We start from the raw sequence: 25,424 nt of genomic DNA, 5'->3' as shown, positions 1-25,424 counted from the left end.
AAAAAAAAAAAAAAGAGAGAGAAGCTCAAATTCTGAGCTTCCTGAAAAAGCTCTACATTCTACAGGAAATTTTAATGCTCAGTTGATGAAATGTTTAAATTGACAATATTATCCTTTTCATTTTAAATTTTTAATAAAATGTCTAATATATACAATTTAAACCCTCCACATCAATATTTCGAAAAAAAATATTCGACTCCTTACACTACACATGACACCTTTTAATTTTTTCCCAAAAAAAATCTAAAAAGTCATTTTGTTGCTAATAAAAATATTTGAAAAATTTCGATTAATTATTACTGAGATTCCTAGTGCAAATTTGTTTGGTAAATTCATTACATTGTTATAAAATATATTTGTTGGTAAACTCAAAGTTAAGAAAAAAAATGAAAAAAAAAAAAAAAGAAGAAGAAAGAAGATACTGCTTAATTCATAGATTATCATGAAGGACATGGTGAAAATTTTAAATTGATTAGGGACCTACACATATTTTATTTAAACAAAAAATTTTAAATAATGTGATTTGGTACTAAAATAGTTGTGCCATAATAATGTAATTGAGATATTTTTTAATAGATTGTTAGGATATATAAATACTTAATGTTAAGTCTAACAAATGTGTAGTATGTACAAGTCAGAAATTAAAAATGTACTTTTATTTTGTTAAGTTATCAAACAATCAATTCAATGTTCACAACCCTTTTGGATAAACAACATAACTGTCAAAAACTTGGTAAAACTGCTCTTCTTCGAAAGTTTTACTCGTGAAAGCACTAGATTCAAAAGCTCTACCGACAACTGTGCCAAACAGACCTTTCGTAGCTGTTAATGTAAGAAAAGAAAATGAATTATGAGGTTAAACAGTGTCTGAATCAACTGATCTCATATCAGTTAATGGACGAAATGTTTACTCAAATGGGCAGGTTTTCCATTTTCAAAATTATATAATGCTCTCTGAAGATGAACTACCATGTTTGGGTCTATAAACCTTTGTTGAATTTTTTATAACTTCTTTCTGTCCTCACCGCATTGTAAAATATGTCTGCGAATCTCAATTTATTGCATTCTGCAAAATAAAGCTCCTGATTTATCTCTTGGTGGTTTGAAGGCTTGTGTTTTATACGTTCTGCGAGTAGGTGTAACCGATCAGATGAGCGAACCTACTCAGAGAGGCTTTTTAGTTTTTCTTGGCAAGCAGGTTTTCTACAGTAATCCTATTTTTCTCTCATCCTTTTGTGCTTTTGACACACTAAATTTTCTGTTAGCATATTTTGGTGCCTAACAAGGACAGTTTTTGCAGCTCCAGTCTTCTGATTCCTCCCCTTCTATGCGGGTTGCAGCTTTACGTACTCTAGCATATGTGTTGAAAACATTGGGAGAGGTGAATCATTTTTGGTTGCTTTACTTCTAGCTGCATCATGTTGAAAGTCTCTGCTGAAATTTTTTGCTTATTGGTCATGGAAAAGAATTCTCCAATTATATTGGGCACCATAATTTGTCAAGAGTACTATCTTTTTTTATTTTGATTTACTGCAATTGTTCTGATAACAAATATTGGGCTGAACTCTGCTCCCATCCCCTAGGATTTGGGGATCCTAAGGAAAAATATTTAAAAAAAATTATGTTTTTTATCAACAAGAATACCAGCAAAAGCATTCCAAGTGGATAATTTCTTGTATTGCATACTTTCATCTGGAAATATCTTCTTTTTTCACATTTTGAAGGATCCACATCGGTTTTCCTCGTGTAATGAAATCTGCATTGCTATATAATAATGAAGTAATTGCTGCTGAAATTGAACACCTACAAAATTGATTCATATATATATATATATATATATATATATATACATACGTGTGTATATATATACGTGTGTATATGTATACGTGTGTATATGTATATGTGTGTATATATATGTATATATGTATATATATACACACATATATATATACATATATATATGTGTGTGTGTGTATATATGTATATGTGTGTGTGTGTGTGTGTGTGTGTGTGTGTGTATCTACACACACACACACACACACACATATATATATCCACAGTTTTTAGGAAATATACCTTTTTTTTAATTATTTTACAAGTTGGAGAAAAGATTCACGCCTAATAACTGTTCTTGCTGCTTCAGGTTTGCTTAAGTTTGGTAAAAAGGTGTTTAGCATCCTCAGTTTCTATCTGGGATCTCTTTGCAATTCTACTTGATTTATTTGTTTCATTCCTCTGAATTAAACAAGAATATAAAATATGACTTTGATTAAATACTTACTGTCATTGATGTTTCCATCTGGGGACTCTTTGCAATTGTACTTGATTTACTTGTTCAAGTCCTCTAAATTAAACAAGAAAATAGAGCATTACTTTAATTAAATACTATCTTTACATCATTTATTTAATTATAACAAGTTTGCTGTTATGCTGACCAGGTAATGATAATGCTTCGGTATGCTGTTTGCAGGTTCCACTTGAATTCAAGGAAGTTCTTGATGACACAGTTGTTGCAGCACTTTCCAATAATTCACAACTGGTATGTTTTTGGTCTTTCATTGTGAAAAAAAATGTCCAAACACCTCTTAACTTCTAATTAAATAGCTAAATTTATTAAAATATGGTAATTCTCCAGTGCCCTTGCTATTTTAGTGAAATTTGATGCATACAACCATCTATAAAAAGTTCATGCATGAACCCAAAATTGGCAAGTACATGACTCACTGTGAATGTATTAATCTGGTAACTGAAAAAAAAAAAAATTCTATTCCCTGTGGGGGTGTTTATCTGTCACATCCCACTTGGAGTTTAGAATTCTCGAGATCTTCCTTCACTTAGAATTCAGAGTTCTATTTTTTACTGTTATGAAATCTTTTCTTTCTTTTGGGCACACCATCTGGTTGTAGATGCTTTTCGACCAACTCGTTACACTTAAAACCACCCATGCTTGCTGTGGTCATAGATCCTCCGTATCTACTCCATATGAATGATTCTTCTTTCAATACTCTTACAATGATTTAATTGAAAATTACTTGCACCTTGAAGTCGGTTTGCTGGTATTGTGTATAACCTCTGTTTTGTGAACTTTATAGATATGATAGCATAAATTCTCTACACGTGTTTCCATTATTGAGAGTTTGTTTTGTATAAGAATTTGGAAGGGTCTTGGGTATGGGCACAGTACCTGATCAGGACATTAGCATGAGCTATTGAGCTAGAAGTGCAACTGGACCAATTGCATCCAATCCTTGTCTGGGATAGTGGAGGTGGTAGAAAAGGTCTTGAAGTATGATAAGACTTCTTCATGATTGTTGAGGTGTTGAATACTGGAGATTTGAAGGGATAATGGACATCGAGATGGTAGCAATGGCATTCTCATTTCTTGGGTTCTCTCCATCGCCAAGTCACTAAAGGGGAAAGCCATTTTTTTAGTCATATTCTTATTGATTTTATTTTCGTTTCTTGGGAACATTTTGTAATTAATCTATGTATCTTCCAAGGCTTTTGTGTCTTTTCTCTATCTGTACACATCACATGGACAAGTGTAGGCACCGTAGATGGAACTTATATTTTTTATTAAGAAGGAAGGTCACTCTTCAGTTTTCTGCAAAACAACGTGGCATAGCATGCTGTAGTTAAAATTGTCATAGTTGCTTTGCATCCTTTACTCTTGATGCATACTTCTCTTCAAATTTTGTCACTGATTTGCTTTATATTAACATTGTTGCAAGTGAATTTTTTATTTTTTATTTTAGGTACGGCATGAGGCTGCATTGACACTTCGTGCATTGGCCGAGGTTGATCCCTCCTCTGTTGGTGGCTTAATTTCTTATGCAGTGACAATGCTTAGTGCAGCGAGGGAAAATGTGTCCTTTGAGAAGGTAAAACTATGTTAATGAATGAAAACCGAATTAAGAATCTGGAAGCAAGTGGTAATGAATAGGGAGAGGATAAATAGTATGCAGATTGACATTGGCTTGAATTTGCAAAGACGATTAGTTATTGATTTGGTATCTTAGATAATAGGCAAATGATTAGGTAGTTGTGCTAGATGTGAAAGAGATGGAAGAAAAATATACTCGATAGGAAGAAACACTGTCATGCGTCCCCCCCCCCCCCCCCCCCTTCTTACTAGAATGCCCCCCCCTCCAATTTTCATAATTTATATCAGATACCTCTCCCCCTCTCTTCTTACATTGATGGGAACACTTTCTCTGTGCTTTTGATTCAATTTTCTTTACTTACAAAAACTTATCTTGAACATAAACTTTACTTTTAACCCAGTCAGACTTATAGAGTCTAATCAGGGTTTGTAAATCATATCAGAGCATGAAAAATAATAATTTCACGAGTAGCTTACTGCACCTTCCTTTGGCATTTATTTTCAACCAATTTAAGGAAATGAAGAGAAATACTCATGCAGCATTTTAAGAAACCATGATAGTGTGACCTGTGTAATAGAAACCTACTATTAAGCATCATTTATGCATTGATTTGTTTATTGTATAACTGCTGACTCATAATATTTCTTTTTTGCCACCACTCTGTATATTTCATTACTCCATTGGTCATTTTCCGGTACGATGACAAAAGAACTGCCACATATTTTCCGTGTTTTCTATTTATCATTTGTAAGTGAACTATGCTCCTGTAGTTCTGTGTGGTTTCTAATTCTATTTGAATTAATCAATTGAAGAAAATTAATAGAACGAAGAGCATTACAACTATGCTTTATATTTTGCATTACAATGCTATCTTTTTGCCTCTCATTTCATCAAGCTGGTTATCTTCTTCAGGACCCATTGTTTCCATTTGCCAATAAGGTGTAGATTGTCCTTTTTCATGATTTGCTGATTTATTCTTTCATGTACATGGAATTTAGGGATCTAATTTGAAATGGGAACTTGATACTCTGCATGGACAAGCTGCAGTTTTGGCAGCACTAGTGTCTATTTCACCGAAGTTACCTCTTGGGTATCCAACAAGGTAATGCTCTTCAGATCATATCTCCCTCTCCTTCCTTCCATTGCTTTAAATAATTATTACACACAGTCTCCCTAGATGTCCATGCTTCTTATGTAAAGCCTTAGTAATTCTTGAAAGCAATACATTACACGGTGCTCTAGTCATTCTGTGAGATAGTCTCCGGCCTACATAAAGTCTCTTAGTTTTCTATGCAAAGTTAATCAGTATGTCATCCTGTGTCTGTGTGCTTTGGACAACCTTGATATGGAATTATACAAACTGATTTAAGCTTCTTAACTTTAAATCATAATTGGATCTGAATAGAAAAATTCAGGGGTTTGAAATGATTGGTTGCATGTAAAAGTCCAATAGAGGAGCACTTCTGATCATGCATCTAAGATTTTGAAAATGTACTATACCTTTCCCTTACGATGGACTGAAGGGTCCTGGTTCTTTCTCGACAGTTTTATCCTAACACGAACCTCCTTTTTTTGTCTAACTCAAATTTCAGCATCCACACATTTCTGTTCCTTGAAATTGCCTTTTGTTCATAAGCTTGCACTAAGATTTTTTCTACCTCCAACGAGGGCAGTATGACAATGATTCATCTTATCAAGCACATAGCTTAACAAATATCCCGACCTACCTAGCTCATTTGAATTTCTCATTATGTTGTTTTCCAGATGTAGGTCCAATGTGAATTTCACTTGACTTCCAAAAAGAGAACAGGAAAAATTTCACGCGTTAACCTTATAGTTTTGCGTGTCAGAACATTTGCAGTGACTCATCCCATGCATTCCCTTCACAAGATGACCTCAGACCCTCCTAAATTGGTTTCAGAACATTACTTCTCTTTGCTCATCAGTATTGCCTGTCCATACAGGCCTTTCACCCTTTTTCCATACCATCCCGATTCTCAATTTTGCCAAGTTTGTTTATATTAATCTCCAACTTGATACAGTTCACATGCCATGGCAATTCAGAATTAGTGGAGAAAACTGAGCTGTCATAGACTCTTATTAAGAGAAAAGTGACTAGTTATCTGTGCTACTTACTCGATCGGATCTGCCATTATCTTGTTTATAGTCACTGTTTGCTTCAAACGTTTCATCTGGTCCAATACCTTTTCCTTTTTTGGGGGGTGCAAAGGGGCTCATGATGTCCCAAGCTTAGTAATTGATCTGTACTTTATTCATCCAACTATAATTTCATTCTGACATTTTTCCTAATCTTTTTTTTTAAATATATATATTTTTTTCTTTTTTTTTTCTGGGTGGGGTGGATGCAGATTGCCCGCATCCATACTTCAAGTTTCCAAGAACCTACTGACAGAATCTAGTAGGAATCCTGTAGCAGCTGTTGTAGAAAAAGAAACTGGATGGATACTTCTGTCTTCACTGCTGGCTTCTATGTCGAAGGAGGTAACCATATCTATTTTGATGCTATTGGTATCATTGCCAAATTTCGTTTCTTAAGGTGATACTTTCATTGGAAGCAGGAGCTTGAGGACCAAGTCTTTGATATTCTATCTTTATGGGCTTCTGCATTTGGTGGGAATCCAGAACACCACATCAATCAAGCACAAGATCTGGCATCAAATATAAGGTTGGCCAATTTATATTCACCTTTATCTTCCCCGATTGCAAACTGCCTTGTGTTGTTTATTAGGTTCTAAGAGTGCGTTTGTTTGCCAATATTTTCCATAAAAAATGTGTTTTTTTTAATCCAAATTCCTATTTTTGTGTTGTTTGATTGCCATTTGTTTGCATGGAAAACATTTTCCTACTTTTAGTCATGTGACCATATTTTCCTCAAAATCAAGGAAAATACTTTCTTTAGGAGGAGTAAGATTTTATTTTTCAGGGAATTCGCTTTCTCTTTCTCTCTCTAATCTATCCACTCTCTCTCACCTATCCACCAATAAAAAATGGACAAATAAAATATTTTCTAGGTTAAAAATTAAATCAATCAAATGCACTCTAAATATTTCCATGCAAATAAGTTCTAGACAATTGAATTAACTAGAATTTATTTTATTTTCATGTTTGCAATCAAACGCACCCTAAATGTTACGTGTTTTGGACTTCGTATCTTTTTATATTTTTAAATACAATAGAACATACTTGAAATGAAATGAGCATGTATTTTCAAATCAATAAGATAAAAAAGTGAAGCTGTATTGTTAATAGGCTTCGAAGATGATGTATGTTGCAAAGTTTCACACGGTTTAGAAATGGTTATGTGGTGTATATTTCAAATTTGGTCGCTTCCTACCTCTGTTTAAGAAGGGGCAATGGCTTCAATTTTCTGTTTTGTCATCCCGATTAATGAAAAGAAGGTGAGGTGAAAAGAAAGGAAAGAATGAAAGAAAACATTTGTGTGTTATTCATGCGTGCTAAAGAGATGGCTAACATCAATTTCTTGTCATTTATTACTTGTTTGATACATATCTTCTAAATTTTGAAGACTTCAATCTAACAATTAACTTTTAAATTAATGGTAAATGAAGAAAAAACTTTAATTCTTATTAATCATCGTGCAACAAAATACAATGGAATTTATAGGAGAAGAATAGGCTAATTTGTCTAGATTCTCCAAGATTCTAATAAATGATCACATGAGTAATTCAATCCCAAATCAATTCCTAATAATTAGTTTACAAAAATAAAACTAAATAAAGTAGGCCTTATCCAAAGATTACTCATGAAGGAAGCTCATAAACAAATATTAACACTTAGGAATTGATGAGACTTAGAAAGAGAGGCAGAAAGATTGAAGAAAATGGAGAGTATAGAGAAATTAGAGGGAGAAAGTAATTGTTTAAGTAGCCATTGTTTGAGTCCCATTTTGAGAGAAAATGCATTTTTGAATAGTGGTTTTTGGAGAATGTGTGGTTAAAAATAAAAATTTCAATTTACGTGTAATATTATTTTATTGAATAATATGTAGTTGAAAACGAGTTTTGAAGAAATAATTTTTTGATAAAATGGGACTCAAACAAGGGCTTAATAATCAAGTTTAATCATTACAATGCTCAAGACTCTCTTAATATAGAGTTTAAACAAACCTGATATAAAATGAAACCCTAATTTAAGTCGAGCTAGAAAGCTATAATAAACTAATGTAAGCTAGTATAAATCAGACTATGGGCTTGTTTGATTCTCATTTTTCTCTCTTCTTTTTAACCACACATTCTTCAATATAATAGTATTACATGCAAATTTAAAATTTTATCTTATTTTTTAATCACACATTTTCATCAATCTACTATTCCAAAATGCATTTTTCCAATTTAATGGGGCTCAAACAAGTCCTGTATTTCTTCCTAATATACTAAAAAATCCTTTAATTCTTATCTTCGTTCCCCTTCAGTTACCCTAATCAGGTCACTAAATTTGGAATTCCACATAACTTTTATTTGTTCATGGAGTTGCAAGAACACTCATTATTGATTATCAAGCCTGACTGTCATAAGTATACAATTACCCATGTATTCTCAATGTTTTTCTCGAAATTATGATCAAGATCACGAAGATATAAACAGAAGAAAATCAATAAAAAGATGAATTGTTCCTTATATTTTGTTGGATACACAGAAATACGAACAATTTGTTAGATCATTGCAATAATGATTGCATGCTAGTATAAAATCATGTTTTGTTAAGATTATCATGTAATACCAGTTCGTTGACACTATCTGCTAGACTTCCTTGAAAAACCAACTCTGATAATGGTTACTTTGGAGATGCAGTTATCCAATTTTGTAAGCTCAGGACCTTAATTAACTGGATTTTTTGTTCTTTATGAGTACTTAGTTCCATTATATATAGTTCAGCTGGTGCCAGTCATTTGTGTTTAGTTTATATATGTTGTTCTGCCAGAGCTGTTTCGGGAACTTGATAGATTTAGAATAAAACCTGCAACTTGTTTATATATCGAGTCTAACTTCAATCCTGTACTTGACCATTGCAATCTTCTGTGATCAACCTATTAACTTTACCTCTAAAACTCATGCACTCCAGCTTCTTATGTTAAAGTCTGGGTAACATCCTCCATTATGGAATGGTATTCTCATGCTTCTTGTATATCACGCATCAAATTGAATTTGACTGTTTGACATAATGCTCCCGTGGAATGAGTGTTGAGGGAAATATCTCTTAGTTTCCCATTTCAACACATTACGGTTTGAAGTCGAGGAGTGACCCTGAAGTAGGAAACTATCCAGTAGATATTGAGCTTGCCATATTCTTCTGTTGGACAACACCATGTACTCCCTTCCATATTCATGATTGACGCTGCTGCTGGCCAATTAGAGGCTGCAATCCAGTTGCATCTTCCACATCCTCCATGTTTAAGTCTATCTTTTACTACCAATTTTGAGGCCATAGACTTGAAACTAACATGAAGGCTGTCTAAAGAACAAACAATGATGAAGGCTGTTTGAACTCCCAAATAAACTATTATGGCTTTACCATGTGAATTTTTTGGGATAGGTTTAAATACGCATCCTATTCCATGTAGCAGTCACAAGAACAATACAAGAGTTCTAGAAAACCAAACAAGTGTCCTAATATTAGAAGAGACAAATTAGCAAAGAATCAGGAAAACAAATCAACAAGGAATGAGGAAATATCTCACCCAATTTTCTATAGCCTATTTAAAGAAACTAATTGAAGTCAAGTATCTTAACAAATGCAACAAATTGGGCATGAAGTTCGTTGAAAAATTTTCACATTATTTTGACATTTTGAACAAATGTTTTATCACTAAAAAAAATGTTTCTAAAATTATATTTCAAAATTTACAAAATGGGTTTGCTGTCCTTGACATGTAAGCACACCTCCTTTTATCAAAAATTAAACTAGTGTAAATACAATAAGACACGCTGCACATGTCGGATGCTTGTAGGGGATGATCTCTCGTGTTGAAAATTTTATGAAGTACATGAAAAATTGGACACACCACGTGGCCTAGAGTGCAAGCAACGTTGGAACCCTACATTCCAGCCTAGGAGGAGTGTGTGGTTCACAGGTGACAGATAATATGAGAGGGTAATCAGTGAAGGTAGTAGCATTATGTTTGAAAAGAATAATTGGTTAGAGACTGAGAGAATGAGAAAAGAAGTGAAGTAGTCTGCAAGGGGATTTAATGAAATAGGATGCAATACTAATTCGAGGTCAAGAAAGCAGGACAAAGTTTCAATTGAAGATGAAGGCATCAGTACTATATGCCCATATTTCTATTAGGTGGATTGGTTTGAGTTGGCACATTAATAGAGACTTTCTTGAAGATGCATTTTTCATTCTTTTAGTTTCTGAATAGCTGAGATCCTTTAGAGAGATGCAACTGTATTGCTGGCCCAGGAGTATATGCAAATTATCTTTGTTATTACATTATCACTGAACGTTTGAATATGTAGGAAAAGGCTCAATATGATGCAGTAGAAGTAGTAATCACGTGCACCGGTGATGGTGAAAATTTGACTGGTAACTTTGTACTATAATATGCATTTTGCACCTATATGTTATTGAGATGGTTCACAAGTGGGCAGCAAGTAGCAGATCAATGTGAATGGGCGAACTGAGCAATCACATCTATTCTTTTTTAATGTTTAGTTGAGAGAGATGATATAGATTACATGCCAATACTAGTAGCACATTAAGTAAAAGAAGTCCCTCTTCGCAGGAATGGAGATTCCTTCCCTAAAATCCAAATCCAACCAACACCACCCGATCCGATCTTCATGGCGATGGCCATAAGGTCCCGTCCAAACACCCACAACCCCTGGCCTCACGCCACAAATATATGGCCAATCCGGCCATACAATACACAAGTAGGCAACGCAGAAGTTTCTAGCAATGGGAGGTGCGTTGTCTTGTGGTGGTTTGGATGCTTCAGGCGCCTTTAACCAGGATGGTAGAATGGGAGATACATTGGCCATGCGAGAGATAAGAACATGAGACCCAACTTCGATCTCCCAAGTTTCGACTACCTTTACGCTCCACGTGCCTGACCAGTTGACCGTGTAGGCCATTGCGATGACGGTCAGCTTGTTGCGTGGCGCACTACCGCTACGAAAGCTCATCTGTCGGCGCATGGCGTCAAAAACTAGTAGAGTCCCCCCGAAGAGCCCAGGTCATCTAGCCCATCTGTTTTACTGTTAGCTGCTTCACTTGCATAATATTAGGGGCCTGCAGTTGCCAACAGTATGATGGTTTTCAGTTCTCGATTTAGAGTGGAGGTGAAGGACTTTGTAGAGTTTGTAGTGATTATTAATGCCTCCGATATTGTTACGTTGATGGAATGAGGATCAAAGATATGGAATGCAATTTGCACGGGGAGGTTTGGTATCTTTTAGATGGTGAATATTGTGGATAAGTTGAGGTTAGTCGGCCAACTGAAGGATCTTGTTGCTTAGTTATGAGTCGTCAAACACTTTTTTAGCACAATGATGTGCGTAAAGTTGAGGTAGGTATTTGATAATAGCATTGTATGGGGAGAGGATCTAGAAAGGAGTTGTGGTAGTGCCGGAAGGTGCAAATGGAGAGGCATGGGCATCCATTTTTCGGGTGTTTCAAGCAGTTGTTGATTTTTTTTTTTTTTTTGGTCGTAAAAAACAAGGTTAAGCGTCAAACAGTTGAAGTGACAAGCAACAAAGGATGACTTATGCTAAAGTTACAGCAAACTCACAGATCTCGTAGAGCGCGGATCAACGGGTGCTATTGCGAAAGGAAAGGGAGGTTTATGGGAGTGATACTCATACACGACCTTCAGCTCCAAAGAAGGAGGGTCAACCATTGGTGCCTAAGTTTAAGGAAACGATTGCAGCAGATATATCTGGTAGCTTTTTGAATAATGCTGAAATAAGGGCCCACATCTAGGCGTTGAAAGGGGGAGTGATATAAATACATTGGTTAGTAGTGGGCTCTAGGATGATTTGTTATCATAAGTGTGGGGTGGGCGTGGATGAGTCTCTAGCTAATGAAAGATTGGGCATTAAGGAATTATCATCGAACTTGGTCTACACTAAAGATAAGCAGGTGGTGATTGAGCCAATTTGTGAGTCTCAGATACGGACTGAAGCGGAATTTATCGGAAATGAAGATGGGGAAAATTTAATAGGGTTAATACTGATTGAAAAAGACTCAGGGATTGAGGCATATTGTGAGGTGGAACCTTGGTCTAAGGAAAGGGAACCGAGAACGTAGACTCTGGAGTTGATGACGTTGGATGAGACTAGATACAGTTGTTCTACATTTGCAGGTGCGTTGGACACGATCCTACCTGTAGAGGTAGTGTCGGTTGAGAAAGAGACGAGGCTTTAAGGAAGAGCAAAAGGCGACAAGCTTGGCAACTATGATTGTGAAGACCTACAATGGGAGGTATTATAAGTCTCTAAAAAAGAAAGGGACTTGGGGACTGAAAAAGCTTCGGTGGCATGGGTTGATGGTGCTAAGAAGGGCAAAATAGACTAGAACGAGTACAAATGGAGGAAGTGGAGGGACATTCTTTGATCCTCTTGAATGTTTTTATGCAGATGAGACAATGAAAGTTAATGCACTTGAAGTTAGACCCTCACCTTCGAATGGGGTTTTTAAAAAAATTTAGGATTTCAACAGAGTAGACTCTTGTAATTATTTGAGGAATTGGAGGCTAGTAGAGGACAGTTGATGTGTACACCAGGAGGTAAAGCAAGAAGAAAGGGTGACCGTGAGCTTAAGCGTCTCGAATACTTGATAAATTATGACATCAAGGGTGGCGAGTCAAAGAGATGCTGGGGAGGGTTGAAGGAGTGTTATAATGATCCCAAAAATCATTATGTGAGGGGCTTAACGAAAATGGGAAAATGTTCGAAATATGATAAGGAGATGAAAGGCCGACCTTGTCCGTTTACAAGAAACAAAGTTGAAATTCATCTCTTTGTAGTCGTTTATAGGGGACAGCATGTCGGGTATTAGTTTTTAGGGTCATCAGGGGATTCAGGAGGTATGCTAGTCACATGGGACACTAAAGTTTTTGATATGGAGAAGGTTAGTGTATGGTTGTTCTGTCTATCACTTCCGTTTAGAAATATTAGGGATAGATTTCAGTGGATGTTTATAGGAGTTTATGGGCCTAACGCTGATGAGAATAGAGGGGCTTGTGGGATGAGTTAGCTGGTATGATGGTTTGGTGGATCCTCCTAGTGTGCATTGGGGATGATCTTAATGTTGGTTTGGTTTTCCATTGAGAGGTCGAGTGGAGGGAGACTAATAGGGGATATGGAGGACTTTTCTGATTGTCAGGAAGAATATGTTGGTAGATTTTTCTATCATTAGGAGAGATTTTACTTGGTCATCTAATTGGGATCAACCCGTTCAATCTCGAATAGATTGGTTATTGGTTAGTTGTGAGTGGGAGCTAAGTATTCAGATGTCACTCAAAGGAGATTGGGGAGGGTGTACTCAGATCATTTCCCTGTTTTGTTATCTGGGAATATGAGGGGTAGTAGAAGAAGGTCTTTTAGGTTTGAGAAGATGTGGTTAAAAGTGGAAGGTTTTGGGGAGTGAATACGGACTTCATGGGCCTCTTATGATTTCAAGGGGCCTCCCAGTTTTGTATTGGATCGAAAATTGAAGACTTTGAAAGGGGACTTAAAGAGGTGGAATGATTAGGTTGTGGAAGATGTGAACAATCGTAAAAATCAGTGTCTTTCGGACATAGAAGAGTTGGATAGACGGGAGGAGAGTCGAGGGTTGGTTGGGGAGGAGAGAGAGAGACATGGAGTGTTAAGGTGAGAGTTGTTCTCACTTATTTTTTCGAATGCGGCAGGTTCTTGAGAACTTCTAATGCCACATTTATTGAGCTAATTTCTAAGAAATCGGGAGTGACTGACATTAAGGATTGTTGTCCTATTAGCTTAGTCAATGAGGTGTATAAGATTATTGCAAAAGTCTGGGTGAATAATTTAAAGGAGGTGTTGTGCAAAGTGGGGTCTAAGTTTCAGAATGCTTTTGTGAAAGGGCGCTAGATTATGGATTTTGTTCTTATAGCGAACAAATGTATTGACTTGAGAATGCGTATGAAGGTTTCATAAATGTTATGTAAGCTTGATATTTAGAAGGCGTATGATCATGTGAATTAGAGGTTTCTTTTGTATATGCTCAGGCAATGTGGTCTAGGGGATAAATAGTGTAAGTGGATTCAATTTTGTATTTCTACGGTCTCGTTCTCAGTCTTGGTCAACAGCATCCTTGAGGGTTATTTTCGGAGCTATAGAGATTTGAGACAAGGGGATCTGTTATCTTCATTGCTGTTTGTTATTATAATGGAGGCCATCAGTAGGATGCTTGAGAAAGCTGTGGGGGGTTTGTTAAGAGGCATTGCGATTGGTCACTCACAATTTTCCCATTTGTTATTTATAGGTAATATGCTGATTTTTTATGGTACTGATGATGAGCAATTTAGGAACTTACGCCACTTGCTTTTGTGTTTTGAGGCGATATCTGGATTGAAGATAAATCTGGGGAAATCTGAGACTATTCCAGTTGGAGAGATCGCTAACGTGGAGTTGGCTGCTATATTGGATTGTCGAGTTGCTTAGCTACATATGTCATATCTTGGTGAATGATATATTAGCTATACATAATGAGAGTCTTAGCTGGAACTTTGTTTTCAGGAGGGGTATTGAGAATTGGATGATTATACGTGATTTTTGACCTCCTTGCATGAGATGCACATCAGGGTAGGAGATGATGATTGTAGCAAGTAGAGGGTGGCATAGAATGGTATTTTCTCTGTTCGCACTTATTTTAGGTCTTTATTGGAACCTATGGAGAAATCATTCTCCTTGGAGAAGAGTATGGCAATGTAAATTGTCTCAATATGTTGCATTTTTTCTATGAACAGTTGTGAGCTGCAGGTGTTAACAGTAGATAATCTTTGAAGAAAAGGTTTTTATGTTACCAAGTGGTGCTATATGTGTAAGAATGATGGAGAGACCATTGACCACTTTTTCATTCATCGTGATGGTGTTCGTTGGCGGTTGAACGATATTATAACTTTTTAACATATGAATTGAGTGTTGCCTAGGCGTATAGAAGACATGGTGCAGGCATGAAGGAGAAAGCTTTCAGATAAGAATAGCAAACTTAATTGAGATCTTATTTCATGTTGCGCTGTATGATGTGTGTGGAGAGAAAGCAAGCTGTTTTGAAGATTAAACACGGACGACGAAGTAGATTAGAGAATTGTTTTATTCTAATTTGTATACTTAGCTTAATGTTGCGATTACTAATCCGGTAGAAGGGCCGCCTAGTTTCATGTTGTTCCTATCTTTTTAAAATTGATAATAGACGTCTTATATATTATCCTTTAATTAATAAAATTATTTGAGTACTTATCAAAAAAGGTAGCATAGGGGTACTCACTATTTAGTTAAAGCAGTTGCATATATTTTTATCAGTGATTTTGACAACTAGTAACATGAAGACTTACGAAGTGCGGATAAATTTGAGATCTTACACTTTGATGTTTGTTGGCTGTAGTAAAGGTTTATTTATTTTTATTCAGTATTCTTTATCTTAACACATTCACGTATATTGACTTACTGTACTGCTACATACTGTACCTTTTCCCCTTTGTTTTTTCTGGGAGCTCCTTGTGGTTTCAACATCAGTAATGAAATTACTTGTGTCCTCTTTGCAGTGTGTGGTCTGCTGCCATCGATGCACTTGCGTCATTTGTAAAGTGTTTTGTTTCTTCTGATGCTGATAACAAGGGAATTTTACTTCAACCAGTGTTACTATACCTTAACAGGTAAGAGTAAATGTACAAGATTTTTTTCCCCCTGTTCGGCCTTAAGAATTTATTAAGCCTGTGTTTTGCTTCCATAGAAAGAGCTGGTTTTACTAATAATTTAGAATTCTTATGGAGCAGGGCCTTGTCGTATATTTCAATACTAGCAGGCAAAGAACAACCAAATATAAAACCTGCAATGAATGTATTCATCATCAAGCTGTTGTTAACATATGAAGCCCTTTCAGATCCATCTTCATACAGAATTGACCATGCGCATATTATTCAGATATGTACAACTCCTTTTAGGTAAACACTGACTGGACACCCTTGCCTGCTGATAACTTTTATCCCGTTGATTTCTTTTTTACTTCAAGATGAAGGAATCTGCTGCATCACGAACATGAAATTGGGTGCAGTGCGCATTTCTTTGTTTCTTGAATCAACTAAGTCTTCTTCTATGTCTTGGCTTTGAAATGTAAAACAGGGAACCTTCGAGATTTGAGGAAAGCTCCTGTTTGAAGTTGTTGTTAGACAAGAGAGATGCATGGTTGGGACCTTGGACTCCTGGAAGGTTTACTCTTGAAACTTGCATATTTTCTTTTTCAGTAGTACATATGTTATCATGTCTTTGTAGTTTAAACTGTGTTTATTTATTGACAGTTCTTCTCACGATTCTTTTTATCCCATTTCCCAATAAGGAACTATTAAGTTGTACCTAAATCTTATTGTTGTTTATTCACGTTGGCTATGAATTAGGGACTGGTTTGAAGATGAACTTCGTTCATTTCAAGGGGGAAAAGATGGCTTATTCACTTGTGTTTGGGAGAATGAGCCTTCTAGTTTTCCTCAGGTATAGGACAGGCTACTACCCCTACCCACCAACTCAAGGGTCATACTCTGCTTACTTTCAGGAAATAGTCAAAAAATTTGATTTCTTGTCTCCTGACATTAGTACATGTAATTTGTCCTGTAGCCCGAGACTATTAGCAAGATGTTGGTGAATCAGATGCTCCTTTGCTTTGGTACCATGTTTGCTTCTCAGGTGAGTGATCAATATTGCTGGTTTTGCTTTCTATTTCATAGACATTGGTCAAAATGAAGATATCTGATTGTTTTCATCTTGATTTTTATGTTTTATCCCAGGATAGTGGTGGGATGCTGTCGCTTCTTGGCATGATTGAACAGTGTCTGAAAAATGGAAAGAAACAAGCTTGGCATGCAGCCAGTGTCAGTAATATATGTGTGGGGTTACTGGCTGGATTGAAGGTGATTATATTATCTTTTGTCTGTTAATATTACCTGTAGTTTTTACCTGTCTAACACTTAGTGTACTGTTTTTCTCCAGAATTTACTCTCCCACCATCACGAGCCCCTTGGGATGGAGATATTGACTGCCGCTCAGGCTATTTTTCAGGTTTTACTGTCACTTTTAACTGCAAATTTCAAAGATTATGGTGTATTTTTTTTTTTTTTTTCACTCCTTAGACGTAACTGATGGAGTAATCATGACAGAGTATTCTAGCCGAAGGTGACATTTGTGCATCGCAACGCAGAGCATCAGCAGAAGGGCTTGGCTTATTGGCGAGGCTCGGAAATGATGTATTTACTGCCAGACTGGTTAGTATCCTGTATTTTTTGGGGTTTTGTATCTCTTCATTTTCTTTTATATTGTTAGGCTTAATAATTATTTTGTGAAACATTTCCCTTCAAATGTACATTGTTTCTTTCATGTGAGCTAGGACTTCAGATTCTTGAAAAGAGGTCCTGAACCCAAATTACTTTGTTAATTGCAGATACATGACTGTTCCTCCATGAATTTATTAATTGTCAAATCTGATTGGTAAATTTGACAAAGACAACGTAGATTTAGTTCACTTTTAGTTCCACGTGGCTGTCCAAAAGATCATTATTTGCTGATTTAAAGTCAATTTTATATGGCAGTAGATTATTACTCCTCTAGCACTTCTGCTAGCTATTGTATATTTATTTTAAAACCTATGCATATATCACAAATTATTGTCTCTCTTTCATAAATTTGTTTACTCAATAGCTACTCCATTACTCTGTATTATTTGAATTTTTAAGTTTTCTGCTTTGTATCCATTAATGGTTCAGATTCCTGCATTTTTCCCCATTCCTCTCTCCTTCCATCCTTTTTAGGGATTTATTATATTATTGTAAATTAATTTTACCACCAACAGATGAAACTTCTTCTTGGCGATGTTGGTGGGATTGTGGACTCATTCCATGCCGGTTCAATTGCTCTTGCACTTGGCTGTATTCATCGCAGGTAATCATGGGACTAGGAATTAACATATGGATGAAAGTGTTGAACCATTTGATCTAAAAGCTTAATCTTTTAGATTGGGCCAAATGTATATCATTTAGGGGACATGTTGAAGATATTATTTAAATAATATACAGTTGGCTCGATCTGACAGCTGAAGTTTTTAGATTTAGCGATTCATCGGTGGTATTAGAACCGGTAATTGTCCTGGGTTCAAGTCTCATTGCCACCCATTCATATGAATTGTCCATATTTTAGGCTTATGGAAAAAAAGATGTATCCTGCTTACACACGAGGGAGCGTGAGGAAAGATAATACTAAAATGACATACATTTGGCCTGATCTAAGCTTTAGATCAAGTTGTTCAACAAAATGCACAAGAAGTGAGCAAAAGATCTCACTCACTCATCCTCTCAGGTTGATAAATGCCATTGAACTGTTGGTTTGGCGAAGTAATTCCTGTGCTGTTATTTTCTTCTGCTCTCTTGTACATTCTTCTTCCAAATTTTTATTTCTTAAAAGCCTAGAAGGGTTATCTGGATAAGAAATGAAGCTTGGTAAAAGAACTCTGGCTATTTGCGTCTTACATCATAGAATCAGTTCGATACTGGCATCTGTATTATGTTAGCTACAATGACAATCACTTCACAATTGCCAATATTGTGATGAGTACTATAACACATTAGGAACCAGCAAAGTTTCACTTTTATGTCCACCCCCTTACAAGTGAAAGAGACAATCAATATCAAGTTGCTGACAACATCTGTAAAAGTTCTGTGCACCTTACTCATATATAAAAAAGTCACTTGTTTTTCTTTTGTTGTTCGTGTTGGTTTGGCCCTACTTTCAGTAGATCACCTCCATGTTTTCCATGTAGTCTACTAAATTCTTGTTCAAATGTAACTCATGCCAATATTGTGCCATGTGTACCACTTCTTAATGACCTATTTTTAATTACCCTGTAGTGGCATGTGGCAAGTACATAGCAGAATTCTTGGTCTTATACTGCCCACAACTGCAAATCATAGAAAATTTTCATACGCTTAGTCTTGTTTGCAGTGCAGGAGGAATGGCTTTATCAAGTTTAGTGCCCACTACTGTGAACTCGCTATCTTCGCTTGCTAAAAGTTCAATAGCTAGTTTAAGGATTTGGTCCTTGCATGGCCTTCTTTTGACCATTGAAGCTGCTGGTTTGTCCTATGTATCTCATGTTCAGGTATGTATGTGTTTGGTTTACGATGTACACTTGCTTTCCGTAAGAATATGTTTAAAGTTCAATTATTTATTTTCATTTCTCTTCCCAGAATATGATAATCTTCGCCTGTAGTTTTGTTCAATAGTATTCCATTCACAATTTTCTGGTTCTCCCTATGTTATGTTCTTTCTCATTTCTAATAATGGGGGAACGGAAATATAAGATTTGAAATCTAAAATGTGGAAAGGAAGTACTAAGAGAGGTGAACTTTTGCACTAAAAGAGTCAAAAAGGAGGGGAAACCATAGCAACGTTATGAGTTAGATGCTTTTGCTTTTTCGAGATTGAGATGCATTTGTAGCCCTTGTTTGAGTCTCATTCTATAAAAACCCATTTTTTTCCATACTCATTCAATTGCACACTCTCAATAAAATAATTTTAAACGTAAACCCAAAATTTTTCCTTATTTTTTAACTACATATTTTCCAAAAAATTACAATTGCAAAATTTATTCTCTCAAAAGATGGAGCTCAAAAAAATCCTTAGTGCATGTTTGAGCGCCTTTTTTTTAAGTAATCATATAATTTTATTAATCAAAAGAGAATACACATGAAGTATATTATCTATTTAAGCAAGAATGAAACAACATGAAATTAGGCCGCCCTTCTATAGGATTAGTAGCCACGGCTTTAAACCAAGTATACAAAGTCAGATTAAATAATTCTCCTGTTCTGTCGTCCACGTTTGGTCTTCAGAACAGTGGTTGTTTCTTTCTCTCCACACGCGCAAGATCCCACGGCTACGACCATCAACTTAGTTACCCTAGCGCTCACAACGCATCCCAGGATTAAACCCGTACAAGCTTGCTATCCTTATCACGAAATTTTCTCCTCCAAGCCCGCAGCACATCGTCTATACACCTAGATAACACCCAATCCATATGTTGAGAAGTCAAAATACTGTTACACAGCCATTAAACACCATCATGATGAATGAACACAGGCCCTTAGTACAGCACTATTAATGAAACTACTATGTTTTGCATTTGCTTCCACAAACTTAGGCACCATTAGTTCTAGGTCACTCACATTAGCTGCCCTTTCCTTTCGCAGTAGCACCCATTGATCGGCATTTTGCGAGGCCTATAGGTTTATCGTCTAGCAAAAGTCATCCCTTGTTAATTATTTATGTCCATCATTCGACGTTTGGTCTTGTCTCCAACGACAAACGAATCTACAACTGTCTAGAACACCCGTGAAACTAATGACCATCCCTGTCCATTCGCACCTTTCAGCACCACCACAATTCCCTTCTGACGCTTCTCTCCATACTGTGTTATCATCAAATACCTAATACGATTGGTCGCACAATGCTGCGTTCAAAAAGCTCTTGAAGACTTGTTAAATTTAGCAACAAAATCCTCCAACTTACAGACCACCTTCACCATATTCACTATCCAAAGTTCTCCAAACCTCCCCGTGCATATTGCGTTAGATATCTTCAATCCCCATTCCGTCAACTTAACACACTACGAACTCTTTCGCCTTTACTGTAACTTTTACAATTGCAAACTTTTTCCTTTGATTGTGTGCAAACGATGCATGTGACGTGCCGCCGGAGCGACGCTAGCTCCACACAACTGTCCCTCTGATGGCAAATGGCATGCACGACTTGTAGGTCTTCCATCTAGGGCCATCGCCTGCGAGGGTGGTTTATGGTCGGATTGGCCTTCGTTTTGTGGCGTGAGGCCGATGGGTTTGGGGTTTCTGGGAAGGCCTCATGGTCGTTGCCCATGACGCCTTGAATGGGTGTTTTAGGTGATTGTTGGGTTTGTGTGTGATATTATTCTTTTGAAGAATGTGTAGTTGAAAATAAGAGAAAGAAAAATGCATTTTAAAAATAATGAGGGCCAGACAACAAGGGCTTCATGTCTTGACTCTTGAGGTAACAGATTTTGAATTTAACTAAAGAGACTTTGGATTACTCTTAAGTTTTATATTTGAAGCTATTACTCAAGAAATTAATCGTCAACTGAAGTTTCATGCTTCACTGCTACTTTCAGTTTAATAAGTAATGTATTTGAAGGATCTTATTAAAGTGTTGGTTTGGTGATTTTTAAGTGGTTTTTAATTATGAAAATTCATGATTTTGCAGTGAAAATGTGCATACGTCTGTGTGAGTGTGTACATAAATGCATACATACATACATACATACATACATATACAGGGAGGGAGGGAGGGGAAAGGAAGAGAGATTGCCATGTAGAGGTGGGTGATTCTGTGAAAATTGTAAGATTTTGACCTCGACTTCTTTTTGTTAATGAACGATTAACAATTTCTGTGATGTTTGATGTTGCATGAGATGTGTGTTTTCAAGGTCTCCAATCAGTTCTTATCATAAAGAGTATTTATATCATTTTCTGAAACTGCCAATATGATATTGCATCTTTCCGTTTGATATTTACCTATTCTAATCAAATACGGCTCTCTGCCTTTTTATGTTTTTGCAGGCCACACTTGGCCTTGGTATGGATATTCTCTTGTCAGAGGAGAGTGCCTGGGTTGACCTGCAGCAGGGTGTGGGCCGTCTTATTAATGCTATTGTTGCTGTTCTTGGTCCTGAACTTGTGCCCGGTAGCATTTTTTTCTCACGCTGCAAGGTGGGTTATTTTATTCTCCAAAAGTTGGGAAGTAAGATTTTTGAGTTCATTGACCCTAAATTTTTTATCACTCTGACTGTTGGCCATTTATTGTGGCGACTTCTATAGTATGGTATCTTCCTGTCACGAGATAGTTTTTGTTATATGTTAGAATAATGCTATGTAGTACAATTGGTGCTACAACACCAATCTATGTGGTGCTATAAGTTAGGCTCAATGAAAGGTGGAATTAAGTTACTTATTTAATTGCACCTCTCATTTAATGCCACACTAGTGCATCTAGACTGGTGTTTTACACAATGGTGCTAAATAGTACAACCGTATTTATTATCGGTCTCCTCTAGATTGCTGGTTTTTGAATTTAATCTAAGTTATGCTTTCATGTATAGTCTGTTGTTGCAGAGATCAGATCATGCCAAGAAACAGCTACACTTACTGAGTATGATAATTCATCTATTGCTGACGTATGTAACTGAGCAAAAATGCATGATTTAAACTTTTTGCTTGTTTACTTGGCAGGTGCGTCCGTTTTACGCAACAACTAGTTCTTTTTGCTCCCCAGGCAGTTTCTGTGCATTCCCATGTGCTAACTCTTCTCCCGACTCTATCCTCAAGACAGGTATATCTTTCAAAATTCATCTGACGGTGTTAGATAGTCTCTCTAACCTGACTCTAAAACAGCCAGTTTCATGTGCCAGCCAACTCTGAGACATCTAGCTTTGTCCACTCTACGACATCTTATAGAGAAGGATCCGGTTAGTAACTATTTTTTGTTCTCGACCAGCTTTTTTGGATACATGTTTCCTCTGCCACACACACACAAAAGGAATGTAATAAGAAGGAAAAAAACTGCTTCTCGAGCAATACAATTAAAAAATTTTGCCAGTACATAAATGCTTCAAATTTTCAACATTTCCATTCTATTTAGTTACCCATTTTGATAATCAAATTGCAGGTTTCCATGATCGATGAACAGGTAGAAGAAACATTGTTCCATATGCTTGATGAGGAAACCGATTCAGAGTAATCATTCGTGTTTATTCTATGTACTTTTTATATTTTCTTTTAAGTTATGCTGCGACACCAAGCTGATCTTCTCATGCATATTCTCTTTCATTTAGTTTTTCTTTTTTAGGAGCATTTTTGTTATTTTGGTTTGATGGCTCTTTTTGAGGCTGTAAAGCTTAATCTAATGCTGGTTGGTCTATCCTTTAAGATGACAATGCATATAATGGACATGAATACTCCAACATTATCTTCTATAATGAACAAAAACTTGACATGTAATGGTTGCATCTGAATTAGACTCTGATTTCGTATTTCACTTCTACTGGATGAGTCCAAGCAACATCTAAGTAGCTGAATAGTGCTGCATGTACAGAGGTCTTATATTGAAAACATGGAGCAGAATATCCTTCTGCGCCAAATTGATTTTCTTGATTCTATTTTTGTTTGGCCTAACTTCTAATATATTCTTCTGGTATCAGATTCCAGTTTTTAGATTTCTGTGAGTAAGACGATGGTACATTTTTTTGTGTATTCTTAGTTTTTTTGGACCTTTTTTTTTTTTGCAGGATTGGTAATTTAGCACGTACCACGATCGTGCGATTGCTATATGCATCATGCCCGTCTTGCCCATCTCACTGGATGTCAATATGTCGAAACATGGTAACTCCCTTGATCTGGTAATTTAATATATTTGTGTTGAAAGTTCATGCTCAACTTTATGCCTTATTCAGAAATAAATCAATTCTGTAATAAAAATGCCTGCAAATTTCTTGATATAGCACTCTTTATCAATTATAGGCCTAAAAGTCTACTTCTTGCTATCGGAAATGCGTGTGGGCTTGTAATCATATTCTATTGCTAAAACTTTTTCCTATATTTATTTGCCTCTTATCGTACATTTTTTCATTAGGAATTGATGATCTATTAACAATACCTTCTAAGCGATAGCTAGTTCAAGCCATATTTCAACCTGGACGTTTTCGAAATGCCGCTAATAACCAACGAATGGCAAGTGCTTGCATCCTTGTCGCATATATTATTAAGGAGCTGTTATATTGGATTTTATGTGCAATATTAAAGAGATGGAAAAAGAAAATCAACACAAGAATTTACGTGGTTCGGCGGTATGCCTACTTCCACAAGAGCGAAATGGAGATTTCTTTATTCAGTTGAAAAATAGGGTTATAACATATTATTTATACTAACATTAGCCTGGCCCATATAAGACTTTAAGGCCCGTATAGGAAATACCCCTGTACCATACCACGGGGGCCCTCAACCCATTCAATGTCCCTAACAATCAGACAGTGAATTAAACCCGCGCAAGGTCGATGTCGTCACTCTGCTCTGCTCCGTTCCGTTCAATGCGCTCCACTCCTCTCACTCCACTTCGCTCTGTGCCGACATCGGCCCATTTGATCCAGGACCTGTGTTCCACTCTATATGAGCCACATGCACAACATGTTACAAAACCCAACAACAAAGAACCTATGGTAGGTAGGATACATGGCAACTGGATAATGATGGCATTTTTTGCACATCACATTGCCAGAGTTAGTCGGTGTCCGATACTTGTCGGACATTGAAAGTAGCCATTGCTGGCGAGTACAGTGGTAGAAAGAGAAAGAGAAACCAAGCTCTAAGCTTTAGAGCTTGTTTGGTATGGATTTTGATAATTGATTTTTTCACCATTAGAGATAAAATGAGTCTTACCTGTGAGAGAAGAATTTAAAAATAACGGCTGGAATAGTGAAATAACGGTTAAAAAATTGATTTTAATTGGCTTTTAATCCGTAACAAACAAGCACTTAGTTTTGCAAGGAAGAAGACCGCACTTGAAAGTATGGGTGAACAAAAAAATCACTAACCCACCAAGCCAAACCTAAACTGTGGTTTTGAGATTGTTTGTTTGGAAATTGTTAGGTTTAATTTCAACATTTGGAAAATCGAACCAAACTGAATGGAAATTGTTTGGTTTAGGCTTCAATAGTTAATAAAAATCACTCGAACCCAAATCGAACCGTCACTCAATCTAAATAAAGAAATATTTGTTTTTATCGAAAATACTATTTATTAGATCAAGTTAAGTTTCAACAAATTCAATTACTACTTAGCTTCTACTGACTCGAAATAATGATTTAAGATAACATTTTTCATAGCTATTTCAAAAGTAATGAATTTGTAAGCTTAAATTTAAGCTTGAATGAGCAAGTTTTTTACACTCGAGAAGAAATTACATGGGACAGCTGAATAGAGACAAAGTTAGTGTTTGGAAGGATTAACATGGACTTACAATGTTTTCAAAAAGGTGTTCTCCTGTTTAAGATGGACTTATTCCTTGATCTTCTTCCATGTTCAGCCAATCTGGAGTGAAATTTAAATTGGATGTGAGAAATGCATTCTTTCTGGAGGTGCAGTGGATAAAGTGCTGTAATACATTCCTTAAAGTTGTTTTAGTGAATTGTTTAAAATAATAGCGTGTGCGGCTTAAGAAAATTTCTAATTGGATTGAAACGATCTCTTGAAGCATT

At 36.2% G+C, this 25,424-nt stretch overlaps 1 protein-coding gene across 1 annotated transcript in view; it reads left to right on the top strand.

Annotated features, from left to right (window-relative positions):
- Window positions 1-25,424, top strand: part of LOC111389853 (protein SWEETIE) — a 48,205-nt gene that overhangs the window by 8,881 nt on the left and 13,900 nt on the right. The window contains exons 9-31 of the mRNA XM_023014829.1: window positions 1,109-1,198; window positions 1,301-1,381; window positions 2,471-2,539; window positions 3,756-3,881; window positions 4,883-4,986; window positions 6,254-6,386; window positions 6,464-6,570; window positions 15,652-15,762; window positions 15,883-16,050; window positions 16,229-16,315; window positions 16,501-16,594; window positions 16,718-16,786; window positions 16,888-17,010; window positions 17,090-17,158; window positions 17,257-17,361; window positions 17,946-18,034; window positions 19,091-19,247; window positions 21,736-21,885; window positions 22,275-22,324; window positions 22,405-22,504; window positions 22,584-22,640; window positions 22,841-22,908; window positions 23,460-23,553. Of these exons, the coding sequence (XP_022870597.1) occupies window positions 1,109-1,198; window positions 1,301-1,381; window positions 2,471-2,539; window positions 3,756-3,881; window positions 4,883-4,986; window positions 6,254-6,386; window positions 6,464-6,570; window positions 15,652-15,762; window positions 15,883-16,050; window positions 16,229-16,315; window positions 16,501-16,594; window positions 16,718-16,786; window positions 16,888-17,010; window positions 17,090-17,158; window positions 17,257-17,361; window positions 17,946-18,034; window positions 19,091-19,247; window positions 21,736-21,885; window positions 22,275-22,324; window positions 22,405-22,504; window positions 22,584-22,640; window positions 22,841-22,908; window positions 23,460-23,553 (2,301 nt within the window). The remainder of the gene's footprint in view (window positions 1-1,108; window positions 1,199-1,300; window positions 1,382-2,470; window positions 2,540-3,755; window positions 3,882-4,882; window positions 4,987-6,253; window positions 6,387-6,463; window positions 6,571-15,651; window positions 15,763-15,882; window positions 16,051-16,228; window positions 16,316-16,500; window positions 16,595-16,717; window positions 16,787-16,887; window positions 17,011-17,089; window positions 17,159-17,256; window positions 17,362-17,945; window positions 18,035-19,090; window positions 19,248-21,735; window positions 21,886-22,274; window positions 22,325-22,404; window positions 22,505-22,583; window positions 22,641-22,840; window positions 22,909-23,459; window positions 23,554-25,424) is intronic.

The sequence above is a fragment of the Olea europaea genome, unplaced genomic scaffold (genome assembly GCF_002742605.1).
Source record: "Olea europaea var. sylvestris unplaced genomic scaffold, O_europaea_v1 scaffold629, whole genome shotgun sequence".
Classification (NCBI taxonomy): Eukaryota; Viridiplantae; Streptophyta; class Magnoliopsida; order Lamiales; family Oleaceae; genus Olea; species Olea europaea.
Note: the sequence above shows the minus strand (reverse complement) of the source record. Positions and strands in the feature narration are given on the sequence as shown.